Genomic DNA, 11461 nt, shown 5'->3' with positions numbered 1-11461 from the left:
AATCAGAGCCCCATATATATAGCTGGACGGCCAAATCCAAGCGCTGGCAACTTCCAGTCTTCCAGGCACAACGGTATAAAAGGCCAGCTCCCATAAAACCGTCCCCAACCGCTCAAGCTCCGATTTCTTCAAAGAAAAGGTCGTTATTTAAGTTCATTAAAGAGATGGGGAGTTCATTTAAGAGAATAGGGACTTGTGGAATGCAGTGATTGACTCCGCAATATTGTTCCCGAATAAGGATCCGACCATGTAATTAATGTGTCTTTGAAAAGGAGAGGGACAATGCCGCCGGTCAAGCCATTTAATTTCATTTAATTTTCCATCCCATTTGCTTCGAACAGTGCTTTCACTTTGACACCCATCCTTTGACTGTTTCGCCGTGCTTCAGTGCGCGCATTGGAGCGGGATTCACCCTTCTACTTTTAGAGGCATCGCAAACAGAAAGGAAATGTCTCCCTTTTCCCCTCCTCGAATAATTAATTTCACTTATGGTAACTGTATAGGACTTTCAGCAGCCCCACATTATAAGGATGCGAGAGAATCGCGGCCCGGCCACTGTGAGAGAGGGTTTGTGCAGGCAGGGCAGGCCCATGGGCCCGTTCATCCCGAGTGGATGGGAACCAGCCACGAATGGGCAACACGTTAATAAATAACCATCCGCACAGCCGGCGATAACATGCGCCTATTGATGAAATTGTTCGCGTGTCGTTCACGCTCTTTTGACTTGTGAAGCGGAGAGGAGAGAAGCCCCAGAGAATGAAGCAGTGGGATGCCTTTACGAGAGAGAGAGAGAGAGAGAGAGAGAGAGAGAGAGAGAGAGAGAGAGAGAGAGAGAGAGAGAGAGAGAATCTTTTTCTTGCTCCATTGCTGCCCAGTGTCATCGAGTGGAAGGGGCAGAGGTTAGAAAGACACGTTCATGGCCTGAATTTATCGCCCACAGGTTCTTGTTCTCCGCGAGGCTTCCACGCCACATGATCAAAGGGGTCAAACACAGTTTTAAAACCTGCGGGCCACAAAGCGACTGTCACTGCACTGTCACCCCCTTTTAAGCTTTCTGTGACAATAACACAAACCACCATCACTGGTCCCGCATCATGCATTGTCCATAATGGAATGCCATTTAAATATGGAATGATTATGTTATTTTTGTATATATTTTTTTTGATTATTCACTGATGAGCAATAATTCGGCGATAGCTATTCGATATACTTCAGCCAGGTCATCAAGGCCCACGTCCAATAACTGTAGGCCTATATATACCGCCTATACATTGTGTTTTGAAAAATATTTAGAATCCATATTGCATTGCACCGTGCCATAACAGAAGCTATATCAGAGAAGATTGATTGTGTATACACACTTTATTCAAGTTGCCATATCCTAACCGTTCTGACAACAAATTAAAAAGGTATTCATAGAAATGTATTTAATTGTGGGTGGAAATTAATCTAATCTATTAATTAATAGGCATATTGTGGATTTTGCAGAAATAATTAAAAATATATATATATTGAACTTCTATATAAAAAAAAAAATATCTTCAGTGGAGACGACATGACATAAAGTGTGTGTATATGAAATATTAAAGACGGTGGTGGTTATTTTCAAGCTGTAGCTATTTTTCCCCCTGGTCGTTCTCCCGTTGAGTACCTGCCTGATCTCAACCCGGCACACGCCGAGAGTCAATAGAAGTTAACAAGTCCTCTAAACATTCCTGCTCCCTTTGTCCGAGGACGAACACAAAAGGAGGAGAATAAAGTGCTTTGAAGTATATAAAAACCAAAAGAGGGCCAGCCAAGTAGATTTAAAGTAGTCACTGATTTCCAAAAACAGGTTTGAAAGGGAAGAATGAAAAGGGGGAGAATTTATGGATAAATTATACAGTGGATTTGTCAGTTAAAATATCGGAACTGTCTAGCGGACAAAGCCACATGCTGAGGATTAATGGTTGCTCCAGACCTTTGATTCTGCACTCTCTTTTCTCTGCCCTTGACAAATTGGATTTTGGGGATGGGAAGGTCGCCTGGCCTATTGTCTCTTGACCGTTTTGGTGCAATTCATTATGTGCTAGGGGTGAGGGAAAGTCTCCATGTGACCAACCCGGCCCGTTTTCTCTCCACACAGCTGCTGGGAGAGCCAAAATCTCCCACACACACACATAAGCCTATACTATACACACACCACAAATCCCCCCCCCCCCCTCCCCTGCTCGTCCTTGCGCGTTAATGTGTCGAGGGGATACCTTGCTCCCTGCTCCGTTAGAAAAGCAGGACCACATACGCCACCGCGTCACTTTGCGGGCGGAGATCGGCCTGTCCTCGTCTCTCCTCCTTGTCTCTCTCCCTCTCTCTCTCTCTCTACTTGTCTCAATCAGTCACTGGCTGTGGTCTTCATGGTTCTCATCTCAGCACACGCAGCGCCAGCCATGCAAGCCACACGGGCGTCCACTATCAGTGTGTTTGCAGACTGCAGCATCTCGGCTGGGCTCCGGATAGGACCGGTGCCGGGCATCTTCAAACTAGGGAAGTACGTGTCGGACCGTAAAGAAGTTGTTGGACCCAAGAAAAAGGTACAGGATTAAAAACTTTTTTCTCTCTCTCCTTCTCTCCCTCTCTCTCCAATTCAATTGCTATCCAAGTGAATTTACATTCAGTCCAAGTGGAATGACGTGCATTTAATAATGAATGATTTATTTATATTTAGCCTATTATTAATAATGTATTCAAAAGGCATGTTTAAATTGAATTATTCGATGACTTTATGAGCGTAACAGCACATCATTGCTGAAATGATTTAGAGATACCTATATAGGCCTATATGAAAAATAAATTCCACGTATCAAAATAATAAATAAACTATTGTTTTCATATTCTTTCAATAATAATAATAAACCAAGTAAAAGGAACGAACGGAATAGACATTTTCTACATTTTACAACAGAGCTGTCATTGCCCATTGGACCTTTGGTTATTAATTGGTTTGTGCTGTCAAGTCGGAAATAATTGAGTTCTATTAGTGGGCTGACTGTCAAGTCTGTGTTTCTACTTAACCGGCCTAATGGGCGACCTGGGACGTTGTGTGGGATTTCATGCCCTCATCCGCCTCACATTTCACACAGGCTACGGGGCTAGTTATTCCAATGAGCCATTTAATTTTAATGTGATCCGGCCATCGAAAGATGCCGCTCCAGCATGGGCCATAGCCCCAAGCGAAGGAAATTGAGAAATAGTCTAAAAAGCATTCTAAATCAAACCAAATTTATATTGCAACATGCTGTTGCAATATAATATAATATAATAATATATATAATATATTGTTTTTGAAGCTACACAATATATTTTTTAGGCCAGCATCACACTTAACAAAACGATGTATTGAATGTATAGGATGCGAACATTTTCAACCTATAACTACACCATAAATACACCCCTCTTATTGTTAAAGCTGTCAGCGATTTGTGATTGATGCGTCTAAATGCATGGCCCCGGGCTATATCGTGATCATCAGGTGCAATTTCTGTGTCAAATGTCACGCTTCAATCTTTAATTTGCTTGAACAGTTTAGAAACGCTTTGACACTCCTCAAATTCGTTTCCCATATCAACTCAATTAGGCCCGTATATGTCATTCTCCTTAGTGGCTACATTATAACAGCGAGCCAACAGAGCGGATAAAGACGCATTAAACGGGGTTTGGTTATGGGCACACCTCCAGGTATTGTTGTAACGAACGATGTGAATTTTAAAATAATTACGGTGTAGCTATAGTCAACTTTATTCATGAGGGAATATATACGCAGAGCGAGAACTAAAACATTGGTCTCGAAATATATTTTGTTGAACACATATAGGCCATATCGTGGGAGGAAAAAAAATGTTATAGGCTAATTTTATTCTAAAATGTTATCTGGTGGTGGGATGTCTGTTTAATTCCTCCAATGTATTGTGTGTCCCTTATAGATTCGTTTGATCAGGGGAGAATTCGTGGATGAATCGGGTTGCCCTGTCCCAGACTGGATTGGGTTCATACGTGCCGCCAGGAACAGCCAAGAACAAAACCTGGAAGCGGTCTCGGATTTGCCTGGTGGACAGGTGTGTTTTCTGACTTTCTGTGAAATGTGTCACATTTTAGGTAAATGGTCTACAACTTGTCTGCAGTGGTTCCAAAACTGGGAACCAACTGAAACGTATAGTTCAAGACCCAGAGTATTAGATTTATTTTATTTGTGAAATACTTTTGGAATTCACTGAATTGATAAAAAGTTGGGATTTCTTTATTTGTTAAATCTTTTCGATTTAAGACAAAAAGAGGGATATTTAGCTTGTTTGGGGAAACTGCTAAACTCCATCTGTGCTCTTCCACGATACAGATTTTCTACCGTGTGCTCAGAGAGATTCCTGCGGGAGAAGAGCTGAGTGTGTGGTATTCCAACACGCTAGCCCAATGGTACGACATCCCAACCACGGCTACTCCAACGCACGACGAGAAAGGTAAATAGGACTGCAAATATTTATGCATCTAATAATCTTGATAAATCTTAATAGCATATGACAATGCATGAATGGCTTTTTAGTTTTTATGTTGCATGGCTGCAGACTGCAGTGCAAAGCATGGAACACATGTTGATATATTGAGAGGTTCATCGGTTTAACTTTAAGTGACTGTCTGTCAATAACGTCATCATGTCAATCAATTGGCCTGCTACATTTCCCCATGCCGGCTGCACTTTTCAATTCACAAATCAAAACATCAAAATATATAATATGATAAATAGATAATTTATATGGTAAATTAAATTAAATTAATTCGTTTATATAGCTACAACAGACCTGCAGCTTTATAGGCTATGAACATTCGCTATGCATATTTGCAGTGTATTAGTTGATGGGCGCCTGTTATTATAAAACAAACGTGATTTTGTTTTATCATTTAGTTTTTATCATTATTAAATTGATGAATTTGTCAAGTTATACATATATACCCGATGATGATAGGGTAAACATTTCGTTGAGGCCGACGATGCAGGGATTAATCTTTTCAAGTATTAATTTTCTTGCCATCAGACTAATCCGGTTAATTGGTTTATAAAGATTATTATCAACGCAAATCTTTCAGGGGGGGCTGCTCAGCTGCATTATACTGTTTATACTATAGAACCTGGTAAGCCATGTAAATACTTGAGGGACATAGGCCTATAGACTATACAGGCCTGACCCTCATATTAATCAAAATTATAAGTGTGCTGAACTAATTAATTACAGTGGACGAAACATGGATTAAAAACCAGCAATTAAAAGCGGAGATTGATGTGTCTCAATGACCATCGAAGTAGCGGATGGTTATATTCAGTTGCGGCAGACAGAGAGGTTAACACATGTCATCGCATCATTAATATTCATGTATTCAAAAGCAAATAAATTCAAACAAGGTGCTTCACGGTAAATTAGCTGGGAGCGGAAGGTATTGTTGCTTAATGAAAGCTAACTTTTATGTGGGGTGTATATTGCCCTGATTTGCGACGAATCCACTGTGCGCGCCGCTCTGCGGCCAAACACACCGTGGGCTCCTTGACATACGCTTCCCCATTATTTGGCGTCAACAGATGGGCAAGCGCCATTGTTTCTGGCGACTTGCGATTTCAAGGCACAGCTGCCGTCACTTCCACGGAAAAGAGAGAGTCTATATTCAATGCATTGGTTTCCGAGCGCCAGATTGGGGAGGGCGTTTGCTCTTTTGATGTGGATAATATGCAATGAATGGCCCGTATGCGGATTACAAAATCATTAGCCCACATCTATATTAACCGGCTCAACTGGTGTCCTTTGTGGTCTTGATGGAGATTTATAATTCTAAAGGTTTTATTAACTGCTATTTTGTATGATCATACAAACATTAATAGGACTTGGGTGATATAGCCAATAAGGGAATTTGTTTAGATTTGTGAACAATATGCATGCCATCTTTACGCATGCATGCAACTTAAGTTGTGTTGTGCGTATATTGGGCAAAATGTGTTATTATCATCATTATTCTAACACATGTTTTCGGTTCCTTCTGCAGGTGAGGAGCGTTACATCTGCTGGTACTGCTGGAGAATATTCAAGTACCCAAACACACTGAAGGCCCACGTTCACTTCCACTGCGCTCTAAGCAACGGCCGGGGCTTCGTGAACAGTGAGCAGGCGAGAGGCTCGGAGAACTTCAGCAGGTCGCCAAAATCCGGCGACATCCCCAACACCTCGACCTCTCCGAGGAGCGGCCAGAACACCTCCATCTCAGACTCTGGCAGGCGGCTCGCGGTCTCGTCTTCGTCGCCTTTTGTGAATAGCCACAAAGTGGTCGGTCTGTCAAAGAAAAGCAGCTCCTCCGAGGAGCAGGACAGAGCGCTAGACATGAGCGTTACCTCGGCGAGGAACCATGCAGGCCACCTTCTCGGCCTTCATGGCGCTGCGTCCTCGGTGCTCAGCAACATGGGCTTCCATCCAGGCGTCCGCTCTGCATTCAAGCCGATGGGCATCATCTCCAAGGTCCCGGTGGTGGCGGCCGAGCCTTCCAGAGAGGAGCCCAGCGGGAATAAGCACAACGGACTGGGATTCAGCAGCAAACTCATTGTTGGGAACATGAAAACACCAACGCGCCCGCTGAACGACTCTCTGGAAGGCGGCGGCCACCCTCCCAAGTGCGTGCACCCGATGGAGCCCTCGTCTCCGGCGGTGCCGTGCGGGGCAAACGCCATGCGGGGCTTCCCGGCGTTGCTCCCGCACATCGAGGAGAGCTCGGCCTTCAAGCACGTGGAGAGTCGGATGCACTCTGGCGTGGTGTCCCCGTCCCGCTACGCCCACATGCCCTCCGGACTCCACTTCGAGAGGTTCTCTCTGCCCCCGTTCGACGGGGTCAAGCCGTACGGAGGCGACTGCAACATCCCCCTCATGCCGTTCACCGTCTACAACGGGGAGCTCCTCTACAGCCCCCCTTATTATCCGCTCAAATTCCACTTCAGCAACCTCCTGAAGTACCCCGAGTCGATGTCCTACTTCGGCGCGTCGCCGTCTCTGGGCCAGGACCTGGGCTCCATCACGAACATCGACAGGGAGATCGCGATGCACACGCAGCAGCTCTCCGAGATAGCCGTGGAAAAGAACCGGGCCAGGCTCGACTCCATGCCTCCCGGCAGCAACAGCAGCAACAACAACCACCACCACGGCAACACGGCGGGGTCCGGCAAGCCCAAGAAGGGCCACCTGTGTCTGTACTGCGGCAAGCTGTACTCGAGAAAGTACGGCCTCAAGATCCACATGAGGACTCACACCGGCTACAAGCCGCTGAAGTGCAAGGTGTGCTTCCGGCCGTTCGGCGACCCGAGCAACCTGAACAAGCACATCCGGCTGCACGCGGAGGGCAACACGCCCTACAGGTGTGAGTTCTGCGGCAAGGTGCTGGTGCGCAGGAGGGACCTGGAGCGCCACGTCAAGTCCAGGCACCCGGGGCAGACTGTCAAAAAGGCTGGCGACGACATGATGAAGCACGGGGACATCTTCGAGGACAACGAGCACAAGAGTGACAATGACAGCGACGTGGACGTGTGCTTCACGGATGACCAGAGTGATCAAGAATCGGGCAAAAACAATGATTGAGATACCAGCCTGCAGCAGATATACATATAAGGGCCTATGCACAGCACAACCCATGATAAATAGCATACCCATGTTCACTGTTTATAATGTCTCGGATTTGTTCCCCCTGACCCCCTCCAAACTGATATGCACATTGCAGGCCTATTTTTTGTTTGTTTTGTTTTTGGCCTGAATTCATTTCAACGGGTTAATATGATTTAATTACCTGTCATGCCAATGGTTATAGAGACTGCCTACATTGCATTTGTTTCCAATTTGTCCCAGTTGCACTTTAAAACAGCATCAACATCAAGGACATTGACTTTCCTCAGTCCAGCTCAGTTGAATATTGGCGTGATGATAGAATTCATGAACTGTTTTCGTTAATTGATACTTTCAAGCCTGCATTGAATAACGTTGTACTTAAATTTGCACTTTCTTGTCGAGGCACGCTGTTCTTAAAGAAGCAGCGGCACACAATTATTTAAATACTTTTAGAAAATGTACTTGTACATTTTGATATGTCAAGGTTCGGTGGAGTGTTGTATACGTTTGTGTATACCCTATATAAGTGATAGACTATTGTAAATTGACAATATTGTCCTCCTGTTCATTGAGTCGTTCCTTTTTAAATAAATCTAATTTAAAATATCAAAGCGTTGTTTTGCATAACACCTGTTAAGACATGTCAACAAGCACCACCACAAAACCATTGCCACCCCAATTCTCAATTGTTTTCTAATCTAGACAACACTGAAGCACTGACAAAACTGTTGCGCCTTTCTTCGTCCTTTTTTTCTTTCCAAACTTGACTACGGTAGCGGTGGTCTCAAAAACATAAGGGAAACTTTTTCTTTATTTTATCATGCTCATAAAGTGCTCTGCATGTGCTCAAAGTGCAATTAAAAAGCAAACGTTTCGGTCATAGGACCTTCGTCAGTGCTATATGATTTTCACAGACAAATAACTATCTAGACAACAGACATTCTAATAGAATAAGTTTGTTTTATAAAGTTGTATTTGAGCTAAATTGTTGTGGAGGCAGGCTAAAGCACACGAAGATGGTGGTTTAGGTGCACCTCTTGCCATTAAGAAATTGCAATGCTATACTCACTCCCTGCTGAGTCGCAGGCTTTTCATTTATTAAAAATAATTACACATATAAATGTCATAATATAAATATAATTTGGGTCTAAAAATGCAATGATTGCTCGATTTTTACATTTGACCATTTTAAACTTAAAACAAATCTATATATAATCTTAATCTTAATTCGTTTAACTATATATGCTATAAACTCTAAATGTATAAACTTTATGTTGTGCCCCATGCATAACAGATTGAGCATGTTAATTTGAGTCCTGTCAGAGGTTGATTCACTATCTCAGAATCAAGAAGAGAATGATGTGGCTGCAGTCTGTTTTGGACAGTCAGATAAGAATATAAGCAAAAACCAACAGCATGCCCATTTATTGCAATTATGGCTAAACTGCACGTGAGATTTAAGGTTTAATTCCATTAAATTAAATTAATGAATTAGTGAATTAATTGAATTAATTAAATATTTAATTGCTGGCATTTCTTTTTTTTTCTTTCTAAATGTAGTACCCATTTATTCTTGCCTTTTCTCCTGACTTTATAGTCATTATGCCAATTCATTCTTCCACACCCACATTTCTGCATGTCTGTTGTTGCATCATGAGTCTGACTCACCTGCCAGTGAGGAGTCCCCACCGGGAGGACATGGGGTCTTTACACCTCCCGCCCAACAGTCCCTGTTGCCACCGCATGCAGTCGTTAGGAGTACATGCAATGACCAATATCATGATGTGGTGTAAAGTATTTACTTAAAGGACCACTTCACCACTTTTCAACTTCTCTTCCTATAATTGGTCCTAACTAATGTTCATGATAAAATACCACCATTTTTTCCTACTCAGTCTGTGTCTCATAGGAAGGCTGTGGGGCGGGCAGTTCAGAAACCCGTCCGCTGCAGTGACATCATCGATGGTGAATCCAAGCTAATAGAAACGGCAGGCTTTCTTTTCCTGCAAAGTTGCAATGCAAAAGTTGAAGCCATCGTTCTCACGATAATAAAAATCTAAATATATTTGAAAACAAATCTTGTTTAAAAAAAAATCTGCCTAATGATGATGTCACTGGTGGACGGGTGTCCGAACTGCCCAAAGCCCTCCTATGAGACACAGACTGAGTAGGAAAAAATGGTGGTGGTTTATCATGAACATTAGTGAGGACCAATTATATGAAGAGATGTTGAAAAGTGGTGAAGTGGTCCTTTAAGTACTGCACTTACAATTTGGAGGTATATTTGATATTTGTACTTTAGGCCTATTCTAATTTCCAGTACTTTAACATAGCAAATATTGTACTTTTACTCCACTATACATTTATTTGAAAACTTTATACGATACTTTGTGGATTTAGATAATTATTACAAAACATATACATTAACCACTTCAGCACATTTCGACTATTTTCAAAATATTTTATACATTTGAATAGGCCTTCAAATAGGAAATTCTGCAAAATGAGTACATTTTGATGCCAATACTTTTGTACTTTCACTCAAGTACATTTTGAATTCCGCATTTGTACTTGTAATTGAGTATTTCAGTATACTTTTACTTAAGTAAAACATTTGAGTAACCAATACTTTTTCCACCACTGAATTTCACCCTCCCCCTCCCAACAAAGCCGGATGCATGGTGGACTCGAACCCTCAACCTCCATGACGGTGGGCAGGGACTTTCTGCACCACCGAGCGCTTATTTCTGGCACTTCTGCAGCTTGGTCCACACTTTTAATGTGACACAAAATATCCTAGTCAATTTCCACTGGTTAGTGACAATTAGCAGTTTTAATACAATTTCTGAGTAGATTTGGAACGAGAGTTTGCATACCAACACAACTTCAAGCCATATAGTGACGGGATGGGACACATCCGACTACAACGGCAGCATTTCACATGATAAGATTTAACAAATGAGAATTTTAAATAACATGACCTCAGTAAAGCTATACCTAAACCCAACCTAAATATATGTCCTTTGCATTTAACCCACCCTATATAACTATTGGTAGCAGTGGAAAGTGCCATTAACACGGTGCCCGTGGAGCGGTGAGGGGTTAAGTGGATTGCTCACGGGCACTTCAAAACATATATAGGCAGGCCTGGGTCAAACCGAGGACCTTCTGATTACCAGAGCACCTCTCTCCCCATTCAGCGACATCAATGTTGACTGTTTGACTGTCCCTGTGCTGTGTGGCCTCCGTTGCTTCTATAGCTCGCTGTGCTCCTCCGTGGTTCAAACGGTGTCATGTTGCGTTGGAAACCTGAACAGGGGACAAGAACTGAGATGGTTTCTCTCCATCTCTCCCTCTCAGTCTCTATTCAACTTTATTGTCACATCACAGGTTTACAGGTGTAAAAATGTGAAGCAGACTGCTGGGCGAGCGCTGGCGCTTTGGCATGGGGGGTCAGATCAACATATGGAATGAATTCTGTACTGGCCATATATGGAGCGTGTCTTGAGTGTACAGGGTTTGATGAGGTCAGATCAACATATGGAATGTCAGAACAGGTCAGCTCCATATATGGAGATCTAAGGGTTTGAGGTTTGAGGTCAGATGTAGAGTTGCTGGCCGGCTCTATATGCAGATCTAGGTGATGATCCAGTCTTCTCCATATATGGCTATCCAGAGTTTGATGAGGTCAGTGTCGTGATCTTCATATATGGAGACGGCCATATATGATGTGACGTGACGTGTCACGAGGCGTGACCATATATGGAACAAAGCAAATGCAATACAGATGCACAACTAAAAAT

General features: G+C 43.0%; 1 protein-coding gene across 1 annotated transcript; it reads left to right on the top strand.

Moving 5' to 3' along the window:
- Nucleotides 1-2393: 2393 nt before the first annotated feature.
- On the top strand, nt 2394-8216 carry prdm13 (PR domain containing 13; the record flags this gene model as incomplete). The annotated part of the gene is made up of 4 exons (XM_079504708.1): nt 2394-2570; nt 3960-4091; nt 4370-4490; nt 6061-8216. The coding sequence occupies 4 exons, from the start codon at nt 2394-2396 to the stop codon at nt 7632-7634; spliced, it is 2004 nt and encodes a 667-aa protein (XP_079360834.1). The 3' UTR covers nt 7635-8216.
- Between the last annotated feature and the right edge of the window lie 3245 nt (nt 8217-11461).

This window comes from Electrona antarctica (assembly GCF_951216825.1).
Source record: "Electrona antarctica genome assembly, chromosome: 6".
NCBI lineage: Eukaryota > Metazoa > Chordata > Actinopteri > Myctophiformes > Myctophidae > Electrona > Electrona antarctica.
This window is presented reverse-complemented; position numbering and strand designations above follow the sequence as displayed.